Source organism: Somniosus microcephalus, chromosome 10 (genome assembly GCF_052327205.1).
Source record: "Somniosus microcephalus isolate GS21.2 chromosome 10, FLI_Smic_1.0, whole genome shotgun sequence".
In the NCBI taxonomy this organism is placed as follows: domain Eukaryota; kingdom Metazoa; phylum Chordata; class Chondrichthyes; order Squaliformes; family Somniosidae; genus Somniosus; species Somniosus microcephalus.
This window is the reverse complement of record NC_140996.1, coordinates 168,746,672-168,771,937: the sequence shown is the minus strand read 5'-3', so window position 1 is coordinate 168,771,937 and position 25,266 is coordinate 168,746,672. Positions and strand designations below refer to the sequence as shown.

The window sequence follows — 25,266 nt, the reverse complement described above, 5'->3', positions numbered from 1 at the left end:
TTAATCAAACACAAATCACAGGAGTTTATTCTGCCGCTCGAAAAGATTGAATGCGAAAATAAAGAGAGGGAGCAGTGTGTTTGGTGCAGTGATAGTCGTGTTACTTGTGTAATCAGACCAGGACTGGGCTCGGTTGGTGAGGAAAATGAACTGTGATTGACAGGACCTGTAGACAGCGGCTATCCAGAGAGATTTGCATCTGCTAGTTGCGCGCAGCAGTGTAGATAACCCGTGGGGCTTTAAGACCCGGAGCCTGGATACTTGGACCCAAGAGGAGTGGTATCCATGGTAAAGCAATGACGCTGTCTTTAACTAAGCTTATTTAATAACGCGATGCTCAGATAGCCAGGCAATTCGGAACTTCTGCTATTCGGAGACTATTAGCAGGCAGCTGGCTGTGTGAGAGAGAGAGAGACCAGTCTCATTCGAATGAAGCTCCCGTTAGCCAAAGCACCAATAATCTCCGCTCTCGGTTTGGCGAATAGCTGTCTTGTCCGTGTAATGAATTCAGAGACCGATTAAAGAATTACACATCTTCAAACTATGTCGCCTCAACAGGATAACATTGGCCAGAACCGTTCTTCCTCCCTGACGGGGGAAACTCGAATGTCAGGCTGCGGAGGGACACAAGAGAAGAAGGTAGCCGCGAATTTAAACAGTTATGCCCAACATGTGTATCGGTCTGCTCTATAGGAACGCTGTTGCTCACAGAATAGGAGTCACCGTACAGTTTTCTTTAGACAAGCACAGGGATGCGTCCTGGGCAATTGTTCTTTGTGTGTGATTGTTCTGGTGTGCTTTATTTAACCGAATGTTGACCAAAGCAGAGTGAGTTGTTTCCAGCTTACTGTTTTGGTTTGTAGAGCTGTTTACGAGATAAATATGTTCCGTTCACCTGGTTGAGGCTGGGATTAGGGAAAGTTCACAACAGAATGCGGGCCCTCGTCCTCTGACCCTAAAACAAGGCTGTTGTTTTTGCCAGCCCTTAGTGTAAGCAGCAATTATACAGATGCCAATTAAAACTCTGGCGTGAAGCCAAATATTTAGAATGTTAAACTTCTCTGGTATGTCTGTCCATGTGTCTATGAGGGCTGTACGGTCGGTAAGCACAGTGTGTGTGTGTGTCAAGGCTGACAGCTGGTAAAGTACACAGTGTGTATGTTATGCGATAAAAATGCAGCATTTTTGGCGATGTTTTTGGCTTCTGTCCTGCGGATCACGGCATCGTACAGAAAATAGTCAACCCATTAGATACAAACACAGCCCAGCGCCTCGGCTGGTTGTCCTTACGGGCACCGATGAGACCTGCATCTGTAACCGACGATTGTGTGGCCGGTGGTCCGGGCCATTGGGTTCCAAAAAGTTGTTGCAAACAGGTGACAATCGGATTGTTTCAGCTCTATTCGGGTGCAACAGGCTCATTTGGCCTCAGGTAGGCTGGGCCAAGCCATTCCGCTCAAAGCCCACTATCCCGTGGATCTTTTTGAAGTATCTGTTTGATTGTCAGCTGTAATTGTGTAGAAAAAACACTTTTAAATGCTTTCGCTGGCTGGCCACCTGATGTGGTTATGAGAGATGCACTTTTTAATAAGAACGTTTGTCCTGATTCATCTTCAAAGGATTTCGAACGGTATATGTGAGACTGACTTGCTGTCGGTTCTCAGTTAGTCTGAGACTGGCATTGATAGGATAAGTCAGAGGCTCCATGGTAACACAATGCCATGTAAGACTAATCAAGGACAGTGTTTTGAACTTCATTTTTACATTGGGCGCTGCAGCAGGAGAAATGGCTTTGTTGTTTTGTATCTCTCGAGGAGGTATAATGAATGACATGATTACTATAACTTATCGTTTCTTTCCCCCTTGCTCCGCAGTAGTACTCAGCTGGCCAAAATACAGCGATAAAGGTTTCTGTCTGGCATTTACCTAGATATTGAGCAAGTACAATAGGGAGCGCAAAGTTGTACATGGAAGCGGCCAGTGAGGCTGAACCTGAGAAAAATAAATGTACCAGTCAGTGTTCCACTGCTGATAAAGTGCTGTGTGTGTGTCTGCAAGTCTGTGCATGTCTGTGTTTTGGATGTCTGTGCGCATTTCGCTGTGCGTGCTTGCTGGAGAGGGGCAATTCAGGTAATAGATGTAGGGTTTTAGTATAAACATTACGAGAATATAGCCACAAAATAATGTCACGTTCCACCTTTTAATTGTATTGCTTGATGTGAGTAAAACACTTAGTCCCGTGAGCAATAAAGTCACTGCTGAAAGCTGATAGAAACACTCGACTGGGTTCAATGATGTGGAGAAGTGGGAACTGTCTTATTAGAGGCGGATTGTAAACGCAAGCCTGGCAGAGGCGGGACACTGTGAGCAATGCATTTCTGGGCTGCTTAGCATGGCTTCACCTCCCGTTGGATTTGTTTGTCAATATTTGCTCCATAAACAGTTCCTAAAATAATTATCCTGAAAAATAGAATCGTTTTTAGACACTAAGAATGACAACTTTTTTTTAAGTTTTACATTTTTCACATCGGCATAAATATGCCCCTTTATGGAATTACATAAAATTACAACATGGAAACGTTCGGCCCAACCTTTCCGTTTTGGTGTTTATCCTCAATATGAGCAGTCGTCCTAATCCCGTGTATCCGCCCTGTTCCTCAGCTAACCTATTATTAAATGTTGACACGCTTCAATCTCTAACTCTGGTAGTGCATTTCACAGCCTAACAACTTTGTGTAAAATATAAGATTTCTTCTATTATCTGTCCTAAATCTTTTACATTTAATCTTATCTCTATGTCCCTTGATTCTAGATCACACAATAAATGGAAACAGTCTGTTTCTATCTAGTGTGTCCCATCCTTTCATAATTTTGAATACCTCTATCAAATCACCCCTTAATTTCCTCTGTTCTGATGAAAACAGACACACTTTTACAAGTCTTCCTTCAGATTTATATTTCCTCATACTAGACAATATCCTAGTGAATCTGTGATGTACTCTATAGCCTCAACATCCGCATAAAGTGTGAAGCCCAAAACTACACGGTGTACTCCAACTGTAGTCTGACTAAGGTTTTCTATAGATTTGCCATTGTATCTTGACTTTTATATTCTATACCATTTGCCATAAACCCAGTATTCAATTTTATGGTCTTCTCTACTTGAGGGGCTGCTTTTATTGTCTTATGAACCTAAACTTCCAAATCCCTCTGCTCTTCCACATCCCCCTGCCTTTCCCCATTCAAAGTATAATTGTTACTTTTGATTTTTTTTTAACCAAAATTCAACACCTCACATTTACTGACATTGAATTCCATTTGCAACTCCTTTGCTCATTTCATCATCTTATCAATAAGCCCTTTCAGCTTCCTTTAGTTCTCAGAATTATTTATGCTTCCAATTTTAGTATCGTCAGCAAATTTGTACACCACTCCCTCTAACTTGGAATTCAAATCATTGATATACACTGTGAACAGAAGCAGTCCCAGAACAAAACTCTGTGGGACACAACTACCCACTGCCATCCACTCTGAGAAACTGCCCTTAATCCTATTCTCTGCTTCCTCCCTTCAAACCACTTTTTAATCCAATTTGCTACCCTCCCATTAATGTTATATCCCTTAATCTTCTCCAATAGTCTCCTGTGTGGTATCGTAGATCAGAAGAACAAACTCTCCTGGGAGGTGACTGAAATGACCCTCTGGCTGGATGATTATTCAATTTTGTACGCTCCTTGGAACACTTTCTGCCAAATTTTAAAAGAAAATTGCTGCAGACCTGTTTCTTTTTATATTATTGATCTATCCTTCAGCCTCGACCACCCCTCACCCCCCACCCACTCCGCCCCACCACCATTTCTGTTAGGGCCACACATACACTTGTGGCTGCTACAGCGGACAAGTGACCAACTGCACCAATATAAGAACATAAGAACATAAGAAATAGGAGCAGGAGTAGGCCCCTCGAGCCTGCTCCACCATTCAATAAGATCACGGTTGATCTGATCTTGACCTCAATGCCACTCTCCTGCCTATTCCCCATAACCCTTGACTCCCCTGTAGCTCAAATATCTGTCTATCTCAGTCTTGAATGTATTCACTGACTCAGCCTCCACAGCTCTCTGGGATAGAGAATTCCAAAGATTCACGACCCTCTGAGAGAAGAAATTCCTCCTCCTCTCCGTCTTAAATGGGCGACCCCTTATCCTGAAACTATGCCCCCTAGTTCTAGATTCCCCCACGAGGGGAAACATCCTCCCTGCATTGACCCTGTCAAGCCCCCTCAGAATCTTATATGTTTCAATAAGATCACCTCTCATTCTTCTAAACTCCAGTGAGTATAGGCCCAACCTACTCAACCTTTCTTCATAAGACAACACCTTCATCTCTGGAATCAACCTCGTAAACCTTCTCTGAACTGCCTCCAATGCAAGTATATCCTTCCTTAAATAAGGAGACCAAAACTGTATGCAGTACTCTAGGTGTGGTCTCACCCATGCCCTGTACAGTTGTAGCAGGACTTCCCTACTTTTATACTCCATCCCTCTTGCAGTAAAGGCCAATATTCCATTTGCCTTCCTAATTACTTGCTGTACCTGCATGCTAACTTTTTGTGTTTCATGTACAAGGACACCCAGATCCCTCTGTACCGCAGTATTCTGTAGTCTCTGTCCATTTAAATAATTTTGCTTTTTTATTCTTCCTACCAAAGTGGATAACCTCACATTTTCCCACATTATACTCCATCTGCCAAATTTTTGCCCACTCACTTAACCTATCTATATCCCTTTGCAGACTCTCTGTGTACTCCTCACAACTTGCTTTCCCACCTATCTTTGTATGGTCAGCAAATTTGGCAACAGTACACTCGGTCCCTTCATCCAAGTCATTAATATAGATTGTAAATATTTGAGGCCTTAGCACTGATCCCTGTGGCACCCCATTAGTTACAGTTTGCCAACCTGAAAATGACCCATTTATTCTGACTCTCTGGGCTGGATTTTCTCAATGGAGATGTGCTGGAGGCATGACTCCTGGTTTCCGGGTTTCAGTCCCACCCCCAGTGACGTTTGAACAACCCATGCTATTTTCCCTTGATTGGCCTTGTTAAGCCCACCCTGCGGGCTTGCCAGCCAATTAAGGGAAAGCCGGTGACAGATGACGTCAACATATGATGCTTCATCTGTTGAAAATTTTTTGACAGATGAATTGTCAGCATTTGACAGCTTTGAGAAGCTGTCAAACACTGACAATCTCTGTTCAAAGGTGAGCCCTTGCTCACAGGCTCACCAATACCTCTCTCCTCAGCAGAAAGCAGATGGCTGCTGCATCTGAGAATGCAGCAGCCATTCTGTCATCTCTGCCATTGAGATGAGGCACCTCCGGATCCTCAAAGGTTGAAGCCTGCAGAAAGAAGCAAAGGTAAGGAAGCTTTTTCCAACACTTTACACTCACCTCTCAGACTTACCTGTCCACACTTGCACCCATCACTCACCTGTACAGCTGACATTTCGACCCCTCTCACCCCCGCAGACCGACTGCTCACCTCGCTGACTCTGGCAGCTGTCGGGAAGCCCGCAATTGCAGGCATAAAATGGAGATAAGCCTCAAAACTGCCTGTTAACTACCTGTTAACAGGCAGTTAATTGGCTCTAATCCCCTTCCCGCCTCGAGGAGATGGGTCCCTGTGTGACTCGGGGACCCACCTCCCGGGAAGATGGCACGGAGGTGGGTTGGGAGCGGGGTCGGTACCCGCTCCCAGTTTCTGCCATTTTCCCGGCAGTCCCGCCTCCATACCCACCTCCCCAGGGCTGGGAAAATTCCCCCCTCTGTTTTCTGTTAGTTAGCCAATCCTCTATCCAATCTAATATATTACCCCCAACACCGTGAGCTCTTATCTTGTGCAGCAACCTTTTATGCAGCACCTTGTCGAATGCCTTCTCAAAATCCAAATACACTACATCTACTGGTTCCCCTTTATCCACCCTGCTTGTTACATCCTCAAAGAACTCTAGTAAATTTGTCAAACACGATTTCCCTTTCATAAAACCATGTTGACTCTGCTTGATTGTATTATGATTTCATTAAAATATTGTTCACATTGCCAGATGACTCCAGGTCGATGCTTCCTTTGGCTTTCTTTTTCACTCTGCTCGACAGTATCCCACATTAAGTGATGGCAGAAGAGATCCGGATCTCAGTAAAATGAAGGATCACTCCACTCCATGGCGGCCATGTCTTGGTGCTCCAGAGCACCATAACCATAGTGTTAGGCAAGGGTATCAAGGGATATGGAGCTAAGGTGGGTAAATGGAGTTGAGGTACAGGTCAGCCATGATCTAATTGAATGGCTGAGCAGGTTCCAGGGGCTGAATGGCTTACTCCTGTTCCTATGGAAACAAGTTGTATCTGTGCAAAGGTGGAGTTGGGTTGCGCAACAAATAGAACCGTTCATCACATCATTACAGCTGAAGGAAAGTTCCAGGTTCTAAGCAACTTGTACTTAGTGGACAGATGCCCTTCCTGTAGTTACATTGTAGTAATTAACTTTTTCTTATTTCATTTATACGTGGGGGAGAAGGGGGTGGGAGGGGAAACAAGTTTCAAAGCAAATGTTTTGCACTATGTAATAATACCTGCTTTGGAAAACTGCTTTATATAATTGGTTTAAATACAAAGGGAAATGACAAATAGTGGTATTCTTTATGATTGGGAGAGTTCAGTGGGGAAATTTCAGGCTTTGACTCAAAGGATACAACACTTTCAATACTTTGAGGTTTTCTATGATCAGCCAGCAGCAAGGAGAGATCAGGATCAAGGTGAAGCAAAACTGCCAGAAGTCTACATTACAATTAATGGCCGCCAAAACAAAATTTAAACATGCACGCTTTTGAAATGTGTTTTTACTGGGTAGGTGGTACAAATGGATTTGGGAAGTAGTGCAGGAGCGTTCTGTGTATTGCATATGGGTTGCTTAGAGTCTGGAGTTTCTCCTCGTAATGCTCATCAGTGCTTCAGGAATGTAAACGCTGTTGGATCAGGAAGAAGGAATCACTAGCACTAACCATACCCCAGTTAAGCTGCACATCCACTTAAATATACATTAAATATGAAACTAGAAGTAGGTCTATGGACTTAAATATGACTTTACAGGATAAAGTAAAAATGAAGGTAATGCTTTACCATTAAAATAATATGAAGTGACCATCCATTATTTTCGCCAATATTAATTTCTAACCAGCTCTTTTGAACTTGTCAAAAAAGTTTATTTTTTTCTCCTGGAAATAAAACCCATTACACACTGTGATTATTAAAAAAAGTGAAGTGCTCAAAAATGTAAGCCCCTAAATTCATGTGGCTCCGCTTCACTGGCACAACGGTGGCGGAGTGGAACCCCACCCATCCTAGCCCCAGGCTGGAGAATTTGCCCCAAATCCCAGGGGTGGGGCCATTAGCATCTGCAAGACCATATCAATGGCATCTGTGTCAATCCACCCTTGTAAGGTGCAGTGGCCCACAGCAATCTGCCTGAGGCCCCTCTCGACCCAAAGGGGCCAAAGAAATAATTATTTTTTTCAGTCTTCAGCTCCAAATGGAGCCATTTGCCTCCAGAAAAGGAAATCAATCACCTCCAAGATTGATTACTTTGTCTTGTAGAGGTGAATGGCCTGGCATGGGTTCCACTTAGACCTTTCAGGGGCAGAATTTCTGAGGTAGCCTGCGAACTCCCCCCAACATGGCCTTTCGATGTGGGGGAGGGGGCAGTGAGCAGAAGATCTGCCCATGGCACCCCTACTGAAATTTAAAAGGTCAGAGCAAATAAGGAAGAATCCTGCTATAACCGGATTCCATACCCTCCCTTGCGGAGATGAGGCTTTCCATCCTCTCCAGACCAGGAATTTTGGGACTGTGGTATCCAAGAGCAGCCATAGGGAGGAGGGAATCTTACTGATTATTAATGTAATTCCTCATATTTGCCTATGAATGTTGACTGTTTTGACATAGGTGGCATGGCCTTGTTCCCTGGTTACTTCACAATAACAAAAGGACCTCAACTATGTGTACATAACTAAATGGTAAACAGTTAAGTTACAGAACATAACTGGACATTACAACTCACATAGGTCATTCAGGCCCTCGAGTCTGTTCCAACATTCAATTAGATCATGGCTGATCTGTACCTCAACTCCATTTACCCACATTAGCTTCATTTCCCTTGATACCCATACTATTGATCTCTGTCTTAAAAATTTAAATTGACCTAACATCCACAGCCTTTTGGGCGAGCAAATTCTAGATTTCCATGTTGTATGAAAAAGTGCTTCCTGATTTCACTCCTAAATGGGCTAGCTCTAAGTTTGAGATTATGCTGCCTTGTTGTGGATTCCCCCACTAGAGGAAATAGTTTCTCTATATTTATTGAATCCCTTTATCATTTTCAACGCTTCAATTAGATCACCCCTCAATGTTCTAAACTGAAGGGAATACAAACCAAGTTTATGCAACCTGTCCTCATAATTTAAGCCTTTAAGCCCTGACATCATACTGGTGAATCTGCGCTGTATTCCTTCCAGGGCTGATGTATCTTTCCTGAGCTTCGATGTCCAAAACTGAACGCAGTACTCCAGATGGGATCTGACCAAGGCTCTCTACAACTGAAGCATCACTTCCTCACTTTTGAATTCCAATCCCTTTGAGATAAAGGCCAACATTCCATTAGCCTTTTTGATTACTTTTTGAACCTGGCACACAAGCAAGCCAGTGATCCACGCCACACATCACAGCAGTAGAGTGTAGTAAAAACCTAAATATGGGAATCTCAGTGTATTTAAAAAAATATATATATTATCTCCAAATTCTGGCAATTCCAGTGACAGTAATGCTCATAACACTTTCACACCAGGAAACACCCACCATTATCAAAAAAAATCAACTTCAACCAGTTTTAAAGAAAATAAACCATCAAATCAGGCAACAGCTTCTGAACATTCCTTTGTGTTTAATTCAAAGCTTTAAAAGCTGCATTTTATCAGCTTATTTGTTTTATGCAACTTGTTTAGGGGCAAACATTAAATCATAAACATTGGTAACTGAGACTGTTAGAAACCATCAGCTCAGCTTAAAATGTTTCTGTTCCATGTTTGTGTGCAACCAACCATAGAGAAAAAAATGGTTCTAACAGCTCTGAGTTTGGCCTTCCAACTGATATGATTGGTTCATCTTGTCAACCTCAATTGCAGTGAAAAAGCTGATTTTGCTTGTGAAACATTGACAAGTATGGATGAAAAACTGACATAAGAACATAAGAAATAGAAGCAGGAGTAGGCCAATCGGCCCCTCGAGCCTGCTCCACCATTCAATAAGATCATGGCTGATCTGATCCTAACCTCAAATCTTCTATCACTCTGCATCCACCCGAACCCATGTGATCTCCTGGGAGAGGCGAAAAACCAGATAAAAGACCCAATGGCCAAATTGGGAGAAAAAAATCTGGGAAATTCCTCTCCGACCCATCTAGGCGATCGAAATTCTTCCAGGAGATCACTCTGTCCCTATATTTTCTACAGTACTTACCTTCTGCAAAGGTGATCTCCACCCCAGCCTGGAACAGGAATAAAACCATCTCCTGAAATCTAACACAGAATTAGAACACAGTAGGAGCAGGACCAGGCTACACGGCCCCTGGGCCCACTCCACTACCCACAGGGCCATGACCATTCCGAACCTAAACTCATGTCCAATTTCCTGCCCGCTCCCCATAACCCTTAATTCCCTTTACTTCTAGGAAACTATCTATTTCTGTTTTAAATTTATTTAATGATGTAGCTTCCACAGCTTTCTGGGGCAGCAAATTCCACAAACCCACCACCCTCTGAGTGAAGAAGTTTCTCATCTCAGTTTTGAAAGAGCAGCCCCTTATTTTAAGATTATGCCCCCTAGTTCTAGTTTCACCCTTCATTGGGAACATCCTCACCGCATCCACCCGATCAAGCCCCTTCACAATCTTATATGTTTCAATAAGATCGCCTCTCATTCTTCTGAACTCCAATGAGTAGAGTCTCAATCTACTCAACCTCTCCTCATATGACCACCCCCTCATCCCCGGGATTAACCGAGTGAACCTACTTTGTACTGACTCGAGAGCAAGTATGTCTTTTCTTAAGTATGGACACCAAAACTGTATGCAGCATTCCAGGTGCGGTCTCACCAATACCTTGTACAACTGAAGCAATACCCCCCTATTTTTATATTCTATCCCCCTAGCAATAAAAGCCAACATTCCATTGGCCTTCTTGATCACTTGCTGCACCTGCATACTAACTTTTTGAGTTTCGTGCACCAGGACCCCCAGATTCCTTTGTACTTCAGTACTTTCCAGTTTCTTGCCATTAAGATAATAACTTGCTCTATGATTTTTCCTGCCAAAGTGCATAACCTCACACTTTCCAGTATTATATTCCATCTGCCAAATCTCTGCCCACTTACTTAGCCTGTCTATGTCCCTTTGCAGGTTTTTTATGTCCTCAGCATAAAAAGCTGATGAATAGTGTGTATATGTAGTATATATGCATATTGTATAGTATTTTGTATAAGGCAATAAACAACATTAGAGTCTATTTTTGCTAAGACTATTGTGCCCTATAATAAAGTGTTCTCTGCCTTCATTGTAGAAATGTGCCTGTGTAACTCTCTTGCTTCAAACATTCCCTTTGGATGTTGTTTTATTGTTTTCTAGCAGGGATCTACATTGGGAAACGTGCTTTGTGTACACATGGAATTCATCTCTGTTCTTTGTCCTTACCTTACCCCCGTGACTGGCAGGAACCAGATGCTGAGGACAGAAGTCAGCATGCATAGATTCAGCATACAAACTGAATACGTTCTTAAATCAATTCTCACTAGAGAATAAAATTAACTTCAAAATAACAAACTATACATCTGCAGATATAAAAAACACCAGCTCGCATTAACCTGATATTTCAGTACTGTATGGTCAACTCTGAAATGTTTGTAAAGCTTACATTTGAACACTTTATTCAGTAAAGTACAAAACAATAACTCAAGACTAAAATGGTATTTTAACTGACCCAACAGGTGAAGTAGAAAATTACTTCCTGTGATCCTTTTAGGCTTTCTGACGAGAAACTGTAAAATAAAATGGCTACTCATCCATCAGTAAAATGATTTGAGGCAAGTTTACCCACTATGTTCTACCATTGGATTTCCTCATATTTCAATCAGCTCAAACACACCAAAAAAGGCCTTTTATTACAAGGCATTTTCAGTCTCCAGCAACTTTATCTAACTTGTTACTTGCAATCTTGTCAATCAGTTATTACTGAAAGAAAAACTTACATTTATAAAGCGCCTTTCACAACCTCAGGACACCCCAAAGCACTTTATAGCCAGTGAAGTACTTTTGAAGGTTAGTCACTGCTGTAATGTGGGAAACGCAGCAGCCAATTTGCACACAACAAGCTCCCACAAACAGCAATGTGATAATAACCCGATAATGGCCCGTAATTTGCAGTTCTTACGAGTGTGTACAAGGTACGTGCGTGTCTGTAAGGGCCGCACAAGTTTTTTTTCCAATCATTTAAACATTAAAAAACCTGTGCAATAAGTTAAGGTTATTTTTAGCCCCTTTATTTTTCAAAAAATCAAATTTTTGTTTTAAATATTTAATTAAATGGCATTTTAATTAATTTTAAATATGTAATTTTATTTATTTATTTGATGTGTACATGTATTTTTTGGGGGTATTCCCATTCATGCTTATGGGGATTCCGTACAACCGCATGTGCCCTGGGATACGTGGGCCTCTACCCATGGGTGCCCGGAGAGGCCCAGGACCACGAGTCTCCGTATCTCCCGGTACACGGGCATTTTATTTATGGATCGGAGGCATTTATCCACGGGAAGCCTCCTATCGCAAATTCAGGGCCATTTTGTTTTTAGTGATGTTGGTTGAGGGATAAATATTAGCCCAGACACCAGGGAGGACTCCCCTGCCCATCTTCAAAATAGTGCCATGGGATCTTTAACATCCAGCTGGAAGAGCAGATGGGGCCTCAATTTAATGTCCCATCCAAAAGACATCACTTCTTGACAGTGCTGGAGTCCCTCAGTACTGCACTAGAGTGTCAGCCTAGATTTTTGTGCTCAAGTCTCTGCAGTGGGGCTTGAACCCACAACTTTCATGACTCAGAAGGCAAGTGGGCTACCAACTGAGCCACAGCTGAAACCATCCAATAGCACCTTTTTGACAGAACATACATATATTATTAGCTGTACAATACAGATGGGAAATGACTATTTTGGCAACCAAATGTTTTGTTAGTGGTAAAGCCAGGAGATATAGTGCAGATTTATAGGTAATTTAAGAGGTCCTAATGTTTTAGAAACACTGAGCACAATTTCTGTTCAGCCTGGTATTAACATCACCACAAACAATATTTCCTCTCCTAATTCTTGGGCAAAATATTACCCAGCTCTCCCTTCAAAGTGCTGATGATAGGGAAGATTGGGGCTTATAGGAGTAGGAGGCATGTTATTACAGATATTTGTCACTCTGAAGAGGTCAGATTAGCGTAAAACCCAACTGGTTCACTAATGTCCTTTAGGCAAGGAAACATGCAGTTTGTACCCGGTCTGGCCTATGTGTGACTCCAGTCCCACACCAACGCAGTTGACTCTTAACTGTCCTCTGAAGCGGCCGAGCAAGTCACTCAATTGCATCAAAAAAGATGACCACCACTTTCTCAGGGCAGCTAGCGATGGGCAATAAATGCCAACCTTGCAAGCATTGGTGGATTGTGCATTTCATCGCAGAATTTTCTAACTCTACACCTGAAGCTAAAAATATTACTCCAAAAATCTTTTTCCCTTCTTCCTCAAAAAAAGACGCTGTGATTGATTTTACTCCTGGTCACCTGTTGGGAATGAGATGGGCGGGTGGTTAAACTGACGGTCATGTGCTTCCCGCTGCAATCCAGATGTGCTCCTGTTCACTGCCATTTTAACTAGTGGTTTTTCGGCTGTGTGAATGTACCCACCATGGGCAGGTAGGAGCCTCATTAATATTTAAATGTTTGAGGTTCTATCATAATTAGGAAAAGAAAGAAATACTTGCATTTATATAACACCTTTCACGACCACTGGACATCTCAAAGCGCTTTACAGCCAATGAAGTACTTTTGAAGTGGAGTCACTGTTGTAAAGTGGAAAAACACAACAGGACTCCAATGTAATTTTCTCCGGATCGCGCAAGACGTGCTCAGTGCCAAACCTGCCAATGAAACCTGGCGGTAAACGGTGCTGGACCAGAACAGGTCAGTATTTAAATTTTTTCATGGTGCTCCTTTGGGCCCCACAAGGAAGCCTTGGTCCTCCCCTGCCCTGGGCTTCCCTCCCCCTTACATGATTGACTTTGGACACCCCCACTTCCTCACTTACTTTATGCCAAGGACTGTTCGCTCGTGCACTCGGCAGAAGCCTCCTACTGCCCGAAATCTCGTTCCTGCTTGCTGGCCAGGTAGCCATTCCTGCTCAGTTCGGGGCAAAAGTACGACTTCCCACATGAAAATGAAGCCCAGAAGTTAAAATTGCCTGGGCTTCACGCCACCTCTGCCCATCTGTTGCTGAAACCCCCATCCATGCTGTTGTCACCTGCAGGCTTGATTATTCCAATTCTCTTCTGGTTGGCCTCCCATCCTCCAATCTCTATAAAGTTCAGTTTGTCCGAAACTCTGTTACCCATATCCTAACCCACACCAGGACCCGCTCACCTATCACCCGTCATCGCTGACCTACATTCGCTCATAGTCTCCCAATGCCTCCAATTTAAAATTCTCATCCTTGTGTCTGAATCCCTTAATGGCCTTGTCCCTCCCTATCACAACAACAACCATTTGCATTTATATAGCATCTTTAACTTAGTAAAACATCCCAAGGCGTTTCACAGGAACGTTATCAAACAAAATTTGACACCGAGCCACATAAGAAGATATTAGGGCAGATAAGCAAAATCTTAGTCAAAGAGGTCGGTTTTAAGGAACATCTTAAAGGAGGAAAGCGAGGTAGCGAGGTAAAGAGGTTTAGGGAGGGAATGCCAGAGCTTAGGGTCTTTACAGCTGAAGGTACAGTCACCAATGGTGGAGTGATTAAAATCGGAGAATTGGAGGAGCGCAGAGATCTTGGAGGGTTGTAGGAGGTTACAGAGATAGGGAAGGGCGAGGCCATAGAGGGATTTGAAAACAAAGATGAGAATCTCTGTAACCTCCTCCAGCTCAATAACCCCCCCCCCATCCCAGAACTCTGTGTTCCACCAACTTTGACCTCTTCTGCTTTCCTCCCACTTTCGTCCCAACATTGACAGCTGTGCCTCCAGCCATCTAAGTCCTACAGTCCTGAAATTCCCGCCGCTTCTCCACCTCCCTCTCCTTCTTTAAGACCCTCCTTAAAGCCCACCTCTTTGACCAAGCTTTTGGTCAGTCCTCCTATTATCTCATTCTTTGGCTCAGGGTCTATTTTTCTCTGACTACGCCTCTGTGAAGCACCTTGGGATGTTTTTCTATGTTAGAGGTGCTATATGAACACAAGCAGTTGTTGATGATGATTCCTTTTTGGGGTATGGTTTTGTGGCAGGCCACTTTACATGTGCCTCGCCCAAATAACCATTATTTACATTTGGACCTTGACATGTGTGGCAGTGGGCTATTTGACTGGAGGAGGCATTGCAGCCAAGCCTGATCCTTTCCTCAATTGACATTTACACATGGATGCTTCCAACAGAAGTCAGCGGATCGCTATCATCAGCAGGAACTCTGGCTAGTTTTCCCTCACCTAACCCAGAGGCATAAAGGTCAACTGTAGCACCCCTAACAAAACAACATTGACTACACTTAAGAAGTAATTCATTGACTGTGAAGTGCTTCGACGTGGCCCTGAGGTTGCGAAAGGTGTTATAAAATGCTAATTCTTCTCTTTTTAACATGGCTCTGGCTGAAATCAATTACGCCAGTATAGATCAGGGATCGAACCTGGGATCCTTCCAGTCTGTATGGATCAGCTATCAACTGGATAGTTTGCTGAGTCACGGAGGTACACCTTACGCCTTAATTGACAATCGTAACTATTGCCAGCTCAAGTACGTATGGCAGCAACTTGCATCAGCAAAAATCAGACATAACGTGAAAAGATCGGATAATAATATGGTGAGAGTCTTATGCACTGATTGAACATGGTGATCTGAGCACCACTGATTATACCAGAAGCAACAATCAATGTTATACCTAACTGTGGAAGTAGAGGTTACTACATCAGTACAGGTCATAGAAGCATAAAAATGTACAGTACTAAAGAAGAACATTCAGCTTATCGTGACTGTGCTGGCTCTATGTTAGAGTCATATTGCAATATTATATAACAAGTGGGCTAGACCACATTACAAATAAGCCTCAAAGTTACATAATGGCCAGTCCTTAAGCTATATAAATATTGAACTAGATCAGCAAATTTGGTGAGAACATCAACATATTTGTTGTATAAAATATTTTTCTTAATATTATTGTTGAATAAAAATCTCAATGTGGGCTCTCAGTTCTGTGGATGTAAAGCAGTAATCAATACAATTCGGCAATGTGGTGCATTGCCCGCTGTTGCTATGATTCTCAATGGCCCCACAAGATGTGGCATTGCACTGGTCATGGGCCATTTTCATTTTATAAAGGTGCTTTAGTTATAGGAGAACATTTGCTGCTTGTTATTTGCCTATTTGACTGATCACTAGATATTAGCCATTTCTTTTAATCCCAATCTTTTTGAATGCTAAATAGTGTAAAGTTATGTTTTTAAAAGACTGTGAAAAAATCCCGTTAAGTCTATCTTTTTCTTATTGACTATCTGTATATCTACTGCTCTATCCTATAATTAGCAATTAGTAATTAAGCATCCTTCCACATGAAACTGGAGTTGTGATGGAAATGCTATTACAGGCCCTCTCCAAGCTTAGGCAGAGAATATCCCTACCATCTGTCAACAAAGCTGTTTTAAATTACTTGTAAAATTCTCCACAACCCACTTTAGTCATCAGCCTCATAACAAGGTTCATTCTAACATTTCAATTGAATCAGGTGATGGGAGCAACATGATAGAAACTTAGTTAGAACCAACTACCATATTAAGGGAAAGATTTATACTTCATTGAATTTCATTATTCTATTTGATTAATGTTATGAGGTTATTTATCTGGGAATTTGTGGTGTTTTTGAACTAGCGGGACAGGCAGTCTATCTTATGAAGCTTTTAGTCAGAAGCCCAGGCAGATTACCATGCACCAGATTTAATTAGCTAGGAAGACAGATGTTCCATGTAGAAGTCCCCTTCCTCGGAACTCTTGTTGTCACCCCATACATAATCGCCAGAAACTTGCTATAGGACAAACAAACATTGTCACTTTCTTCTTCTGAAATGTATAAATCATAGAACACAAAAGGAGGCCATTTGGCCCATCATGCCTGTGCTAGCTCTTTGAAAAAGCTATCCAATTTGTTCCACCCCCCTGCTCTTTCCCCATAGCCTTGCTATATCTGATATAAATCTTTCCCTTAATATGGCAACTGGTTTTAGGTAGGTTTCTGTAATGTTCTTTTTACATTTGAGAGGCAGCCCAACCAACTAATGACCTAACTGAGATCATATATTGACTGTAGATTTCAATAAGAGGCATCCATCTGGTTAGGAAGCCATTTTAAAATTGTAACCTTGACATACTTTATAAGTCATTATAAATGAAAATATTATTTTGTCTTAGATGCCTATGAATACCCCTCAGTAAATAGCACAGAGTTTGCTGAGATGTTTTGGCACTTGTATTCTTAAAGAAAAATATTTTCTGTGTACCATTATACGGTGGTTGAACGACCAGGTCTAAACATGCCTTACGGAGTCTAATTAACCACAGTGGCTGTGCCATCAGACTACAGCATGAAGTTTTGGTTCTGTCTTCACAAAGGAGGACACAAATAACCTCCCAGAGATGTCGGGGAACATAGGGTCTAATGAGAGGAAGGAACAGAATGAAATCAGTATTTGTAGGGAAATGGTGTTAGGGAAATTGACGGGATTAAAGGCCGATAAATCCCCAGGGCCTGATAATCTACATCCTAGGGTACTTAAGGAAGTGGCCCTAGAAATAGTAGATGCATTGCAAGTCATCTTCCAAAATTCTATAGACTCTGGAAGAGTTCCCATGGATTGGAGGGTAGCTAATGTTATCCCACTGTTCAAAAAAGGTGGTAGAGAGAAAGCAGGGAATTATAGACCGGTAAGCCTCACATCGGTAGTGGGGAAAATGCTAGAGTCCATTATAAAAGATGTAATAGCAGAGCACTTGGAAAACAGTGACAGGATCGGACAAAGTCAACATGGATTTACAAAAGGTAAATCATGCTTGATTAATCTACTGGAATTTTTTGAGAATGTAACTGGTAGAATAGATAAGGGAGAACCAGTGGACGTGGTGCATTTGGACTTTCAGAAGGCTTTCGATAAGGTCCCGCATAAGAGATTAGCGTGTAAAGTTAAAGCACATGGGATTGGAGGCAAGGTACTGACTTGGATAGAGAACTGGTTGGCAGACAGGAAGCAAAGAGTTGGAAAAAATGGGTCTCTTTCCGAGTGGCAGGCAGTGACTAGTGGGGTACCGTAGGGATCGGTGCTAGGACCCCAGCTATTCACAATATATATTAATGATCTAGACGAGGGAACTAGATGTAATATCTCCAAGTCTGCAGATGACATAAAGCTGGGTGGGCGTGTGTGCTGTGAGGAGGATGCCGAGAAACTCCAGGATGATTTGGACAGGTTGGGTGATTGGGCAGATGCATGGCAGATGCAGTATAATGTGGATAAATGCGAGGTTATCCACTTTGGTGGCAAAAACAGGAAGGCAGATTATTATCTGAATGGCAATAGATTGGGAGAAGGGGAAGTGCAACGAGACCTGGGTGTCCTTGTGCACCAGTCGCTAAAGGTAAGCATGCAGGTGCAGCAGGCGGTTCAGAAGGCAAATGGTATGTTGGCCTTTGTAGCGAGAGGATTCGAGTACAGGAACAAGGATGTCTTGCTGCAGTTGTACAGGGCCTTGGTGAGACCACACCTTTAGCATTGTGTGCAGTTTTGGTCGCCTTATCTGAGGAAGGATGTTCTTGCCACGGAGGGAGTGCAGTGAAGATTCACCAGATTGATACCTGGGATGGCAGGGATGACGTATGAGGAGAGATTGGGTCGATTGGGCTTATACTCGCTGGAGTTTAGAAGAATGAGAGGGGATCTCATTGAAACTTATAAAATTCTAACAGGACTGGACAGACTGGATGCAGGAAGGATGTTCCCGATGGTCGGGGAGTCCAGAACCAGGGGTCACAGTCTAAAGATAAGGGGTAAGCCATTTAGGACAGAGATGAGGAGGAATTTCTTCACCCAGAGAGTGGTGAACCTGTGGAATTCTCTGCCACACAGGGCAGTTGAGGCCAATTCATTAAATATATTCAAGAAGGAGTTACATATATTTCTTAAGGTTAAAGGGATCAAGGGATATGGGGAGAAAGCAGGGACAGGGTACTGAATTTGGATGATCAGCCATGATCTCATTAAATGGTGGAGCAGGCTCGAGGGGCCGAATGGCCTACTCCTGCTCCTATTTTCTATGTTTCTATGAAGCGAGTACAATCAATTTTCAACACTTTAAAGATTTCAAAGACCGCATTTTAAAAATTTGTGCATCAATTTTTTACACCTATTCTCCATAAGGTCCTTTGCAACGTTGTTGATTGGGTAACGGGCTGACTCCTTCAGGACCATCAAGCAACCCACACCAGCGAGCAGCTTGTATAAAAACTAACCCAACTCCCTGATCTGACTCTGTAACACCACGGGGCACCGGTGCTGTAACTAAATCCATGGAGCTGCTAGGCCTGTCATTGTTAGAATTGTTAATGCTGATTAGTTTATGAACTTTGGTGGGTTTCCTAGTAAAGAATGTAGTTGAGGACTAATAGATATAGTTAACCTGCATGAATCATTGTTATCTTTCGCTTCTTTATGCAGAAAATGAAGAGTCTGGCCCAGAGACGACAGTCGGCACCCTCTTTGGTGATTAGCAAAGCACTTAACAAATCCAGAACACTATCCAGGTAAATCAAATCCATTCCACCCCCCCTTTTGTGATTTCTTATTCATCTCCCTGTCGTTGGGCACCATTGGCTGACTGAGGGGGGGGGTTGAACATTTGTTCCCAGGCAGATGAATTAATCCTTAACAGGTTGTTAGGAAGTGTGCGAACGCAGTGCATTATTCAATAGTAGCTTTCAAAAGGGAATTGGATAAATATTTGAAGGAGAAAAAATTGCAGGGAATTGTGGAAGAGCGGGCGAGTGGGACTAACTGGATTGCTCTTCGAAAGAGCCGGCGCAGAATCGATGGGCCGAAGGGCTGCCTTCTATGCTGTACTATTCTATGATTCTATGATTATTCAGCTTTTCCTCCTTTGAGCCTCCTCCTCCCTCACAGCGCCAGGGACCCGGGTTCAAATCTGGCCTCGGGCGACTGTCTGTGTGGAGTTTGCACATTCTCCCTGTGTCTGCGTGGGTTTCCTCCGGGTGCTCCGGTTTCCTCCCACAGTCCAAAGATGTGCAGGTTAGGTTGATTTGGCTATGATAAATTGACCCTTAGTGTTAGGGGATTAAATACGTGGGGTTATGGGGATAGGGTGGGATATGTGTCGGTGCAGGCTCGATGGGCCGAAATGGCCTCTATCTGCACTGTGGGGATTCTGTGATTCTGTGATTCTGTGAACACACCTTCTCGGTATAATACAGCATTAATGCACCAAAGCACTATGCTACTGGACTGCCAGCATAAGTCTGCATTAAAATGATAGACCATATTAGATAATAAGCATATATTTTCACCTCGAGACATAATATATGCATACATGGAGGTGGGGTCACTGGTAAAGTCACAAACATATATACAGACTAAAATTAAACCTAGCGGGGATCACAGGTACAAGAGGAGTCTCGTGCCAGAGGTGAAAAAACCTGCACATCTTGACACACAAACATGGAGTTTATAAGGTTGTCATTTACAGAAAATACAGAACAGTTAAATATCTTGTAGTTATGTTCTGCCTGTGGAGTCACTCTTTTTAACAGTGTTGAGCTCTTCAGTGGAAAAAATCATAGCTTAGTACAAGTTGCCTAATGGCTCTAGAGATCTCTGTATATAAAATCTGTTTGGGATTGACACAGTACTGTACTTTTTCATAAAATAGTATTAAATATACTTGTGGGTAAATATGAAAACTGCAATTACTCAATCAACATTTGCTCAAAAGAATAGCTCGTTGCCTTAGTAGAATGTTCAAAGCCTGCACTGAGTGTATATTTCTAATTATTGAGACTAACAAAAATGTTGTGTAATTGTATGGCAAACAAATGTAAAGAAAAAATGTCTTCCTATGGAAATCACAAAAGATGTGTTGATATTTCTAAAAGTGGAAGGTGGTTGTTACTGGTAAATAATCAATGTCATTAGATTTGGTGGCTTTCCTCATAGACAGAAAACATCTAGTCTGTTAGTCTTCAGTGTTATTTTGCAGTCCAGCAATTTAATGTTCTAAGGATTAAAACTGACTTCCATGTTAAAACGCACCTATTGTTGTCAGTATCCAGTTTAAATGTGGGCAGAATATATTTATGATGAAAGTTGGACCAGCTGAGTACATCAGCAACACATTCCATTTTATACCCCCATTTTCATTATTATTTTGCTGTCTCATTTAACAAGGAGGAACGCTTTGCATCATAGCCTGTATTATCGACCAATCCATGGTCTGTGGTTAGGAGATGATTCTGCAGAGCAAGGCTGGCATTTCTGTACTTAATTTGATTTCCATGTAATTGCTTTTGATAACACACATGCTTTTCATTAATTCAGTTCAATACATGAGTTTGTTTTAATTGGATTTCTTGGACTTGTGCTTGCAAAGCAAGAGTTTCTTTTAAACTGTCTCCTGTTAAACTTTGGGATGAGGGCCTATGAATCTGATGACGGTTGGCAGGCTCAGATGTACCTACATTTCCAAGAAATTTACTTGAGAGTAGATTTTTGGCATGCCTTTCTTTGGCAATTAGGCAGCACTTCCAGGGCCTGAAATGTGTTATGATATGATATCGTTGTGGTATGTACATGATAAGGTTGCTCAGAGTTCCATTTTGAGTGTACGCCAGAGGCTGGTTGTTGTTATAGAGACTGAAGAATCCACAAAGCAATAACTTAGTTAAAGGATTCAAAACAGTCCATGGCCATCCACTTACCCTTGAAAAAGAATGGTATAGGTAAATATGATTGCACAACTAGTCTGTGGCTAAAGGTACAGAATTGTGCATATTAATGCCCATGTGGTTTCTATGATTCATTTTATGCCAATACATGGTGCCTGGAAGTATAGCTGTTGAGGGACCAGGGCCATCCACTGCTGCCATGGCTACTTAGCCCATTGAGAAACCCAAGGACAAGACCTGTAGAGCAATATAATGAGGTACATGCAGCTACTGGGGTTTAGGTGAAACAACCCATCGGCATTCTTCCACAAAGTTTCTGACGCCTGGGCCAATGAAGCAGAATGCCACAGTACAGGCCTGCAAAAATGTCCAAAATTATTGTTGTCTGTTGCATCTTGTACAACTTCACCCGCCATGGAGCAGGCTAGAGGAGATAGGCAGCATGAGCCAGTGACAAAAGCTGACCCTCATGAAGAATCAGAAAATGTGTCTGCCCAAGTATTTCATTGGCTGTAAAGAGTTTTCGGATGTCCTGAAGTCGTTAAAGGCACTGACGTAATAAAGACTCACTACGCACTTGGTTGTACATAAAACAAGGCTTTAATCGACTTGTAACAAAACATGGAGGTCTAGTTAGTAGCCACTAGCTTCCTGTTTCCAGACTGTCTCTGGCCAAGTTGGGCCCACGCCTGAGTATTTATACTCCTCGGGCGGCGCCCTCAGCTGGCCGTTCAGTAGTACTTCCTGAGTTACTTCTTGTAGAAGTTGCGATTTATGACATTCTTCCTCCCTAAAAGGTTTGGAAGTCCAGTCTTCCTTTAACGGACTAGGCGGACCAAAAATAGCCATAGTCGTTTAGCTTTCTGCTTGTGACCGGAAGGCACGTCTCCCCGGACCGTGTCCTGGTCGCTTGGCCCGTACTGGTAAGTCGGTAGAGTCCGTGTCGTCTTGATCGTCCTGTGGAGGCCTGGGAATATCATGACTCCGGGTGCGGGTCCCCACAGGCGCAGAGCTGGCCTCATCCTGTGTCGTAGCCAGAGATTGTCCGGCGTCCTGATTTCGGGTGGCCATCCTACAGGGAGCGCTCGGCTCCCTTAGTTGGTCCGGTAGCACTGCCAGCAGATCCCTCGATGTCCCAGGTAGGGCGTCATCTTCATAGGGGTGCGGAGTGTTGACATCATCGTCGTGGGATCCTTCATCATTCGGGCCCGTGTGACCGGTTGGGCAGGGAGCCAGATCTCTGAGCGAGATGGTGGACTCCCGGCCATCGGGGTACCGCACGTGCGCATACGTGGGGTTTACCTCCATTAACTCCACCTCGTCAACGAGAGGGTCATTCTTGGCCGACCGGACGAACCTCCGGAGTAGCACAGGGCCTGGAGCCACCAACCATGACGGTAGAGATGTCCCATGTGTAGAGCGACGCCGGAACTTGAAGAATCGCTCATGAGGTGTGACATTAGTGGATGTGGAGAGAAGAGACCTGATAGAGTGTAACACGTCGGGGAGCACAGTTTCCCACTACTGGTCTGGTAGGTTGTGTGACCTCAGTGCCAGACGGACAGCGTTCCAGATGATGGCATTGTATCGTTCAACCTGTCCATTGCCGATTGGGTGATATGGTGTCGTCTTACTCGAGGCGATTCCCCGTTGGGAGAGATAACTTTTAAGTTCACTCGACATAAAGGAGGGACCCCGATCCGTGTGGATAAAATTGGCCGTCCCGCAAAGGGAAAAGACCTGATCGAGGCATTTAATTACTGTAGAGGTAAGCATATTGGGACAGGGGAAGGCAAAGGGAAAGCGTGAATACTCGTCTACCATCGTAAGTAGGTAGGTGTTCCGCATCGACGAAGGCAATGGCCCTTTAAAGTCTATGCTGAGCCTCTGCATAGGCTGCATTGCATGTATGAGTAAGTCATCTGATGGGCGGAAGAATTGTGGTTTCAATTCTGCACAAATCCTACAGGAGGAGCATGTTTTCTTTACGTCCTCTGTTGAGAATGGTAGATTTTTGGAGCGCACAAAGTGCAACATACGGGTAACGCCAGGATGGCATAAGTCCATATGCAGATCCGCCAGAGTCGACGTTGACATTGAAGAGCAAAATGCCCGTGTGAAGGTATCTGGGGCCACATTCTGTTTGCCGGGTCGGTAACGGATAGTATATCCAAAGGCGGCCAGCTCCATCCTCCAGAGTTGAATTTTATTATTTTTGATTTTCGTGCGCTTCCGGTTATCCAACATGAAGGCCACGGAGCGCTGGTCAGTTATGAGCGTGAAATGACGCCGAGCAAGAAAATGACTTCATTGGCGTACAGCCTCGATGATGGCTGTAGCCTCCTTCTCGACGGGGGGGTAATGGAGCTCACTACCCTGTAAGGTTCTGGATAGGAATGCCACGGGCCGACCACCTTGATTCAAGGTAGCTGAGATCGCCACCTCCGATGCATCGCATTCGACCACAAAAGGAAGGTTTGCGTCAGTGGAGCGAAGCGTGGCTTTCTCTGGCTGTCGTTTGAGGAGGTTGAAGACAGAAATAGCCGTTGCTTCCAATGGAAAAGACTTTGCATGAAGCAGGGGCTGTATTTTATCGGAGAAGTGAGGTATCCACTTTGCGTAATAAGCAAACATGCCAAGTGCCTGATGAAGAGAGCCGAGATTTGTAGGGGGAGGGAGCTCCTGAAGTGGACGAAGTCGCTCTGGGTCCGGTTTAATAACGCCGTTGCCCACCTAGTAGCCGAGAATGTTCACTGATGGCACCGATTTCACCGATTTGGATTCGTTTAACGTTAAGTGGCGACGGCGGGGAACGTCAAAAAATCTCTGAAGATTGGCGTCATGCTCCTTTTGATCATGGCCGGCAATAGTGATATTGTCTAAATACGGAAAGGTATCTGTTAAGTTCTCTTGCCGGACTAGGCCATCCATTGCCCGTTGGAAGACAGCCACCCCATTGGTGACCCCAAATGGAAGGCGACAAAACTGATAAAGCCGACCATTGGCCTCAAAGGCCGTATACTTTTTGTCAGAGTCTTTCAGCGGTACCTGATGGTACGCGCTCTTTAAATCGAAGGTTGAAAATACCTTGTATTTGGCAAGGTTGTTGACCATGTCATCTATGCGTGGTAGCGGGTAGGCATCCTGATTGGTATATTGATTAATAGTCTGTGAATAATCAATACACAGACGTTTCTTATGTTGTTTTAAAGGGTTTTTCACAATGATGACTTGAGCCTGCCAGGGGGATGAACACGGCTCGATAATACCGTCAGCTAAAAGGCGAGAGATTTCTGCCTCGATAAATGTTCGGTCGTCTTGGCTAAAGCGCCGTGATTTTGTGGCTATGGGTTTATAGCAGGGGGAGAGATTGGCAAACAGGGAGGGCTCACCGAGTAAGGCCGCCGAGAGCGCACAAAACGGCACCTTAGAAATGGTAAGCTCCGGCTTCGACCCTCCAAACTCAAAAGTGAGTCTTTTGTGCTGCTTCTGGAAGTCCTGTCCCAGGAGCACATCGCTACATAAGTTTTCGAGTACTCCGAGCTGGGTGGAGGGATATGTGCGACCGTTGAGGATGAGGTTGACAAGACAGAAGCCAGAAGAATTGGTGGTCAGAGTCGTCAGAGCCATTGCAATCTCCCTGTCCGAGGGATAAATGCGCAGTTTTAACCTGCTGACAGCCCGCTTACTAATGAAGCTGTCAGAGCTGCAGGAGTCGATTAGCGCGCTTAGAGTGTGCCCATTTACTGAAACCTTCGTAGCTGCATGGGACAAACTTTGGGGAAAAACAGCTGTGATGGGAGGAGGGGTAATTTTTCCTTCGGCAGCTGTAGCCTTAGCAGTGGTTCTTGGGGGAGGAGCAGCGCCATAGATAGCAGCTGTGAAGCTAACAGGAGCTCTTGACCGGTATACTTTAGAG

At 43.6% G+C, this 25,266-nt stretch overlaps 1 protein-coding gene across 3 annotated transcripts in view; it reads left to right on the top strand.

Annotated features, from left to right (window-relative positions):
* The first annotated feature begins 253 nt into the window (after window positions 1–253).
* The window catches only part of LOC147111841 (rho GTPase-activating protein 20-like), a 195,670-nt gene continuing 170,657 nt past the window's right edge, over window positions 254–25,266 (top strand). The window contains exons 1-2 of one of the 3 annotated variants that reach the window (XM_085999125.1): window positions 254–639; window positions 19,111–19,196. In XM_085999125.1, the coding sequence (XP_085855251.1) occupies window positions 544–639; window positions 19,111–19,196 (182 nt within the window). In that variant the 5' untranslated portion in view covers window positions 254–543. Of the gene's footprint in view, window positions 640–1,005; window positions 1,377–19,110; window positions 19,197–25,266 lie in introns of those variants that run through there. The other 2 variants (XM_085999123.1, XM_085999124.1) reach the window with 2 other exon arrangements.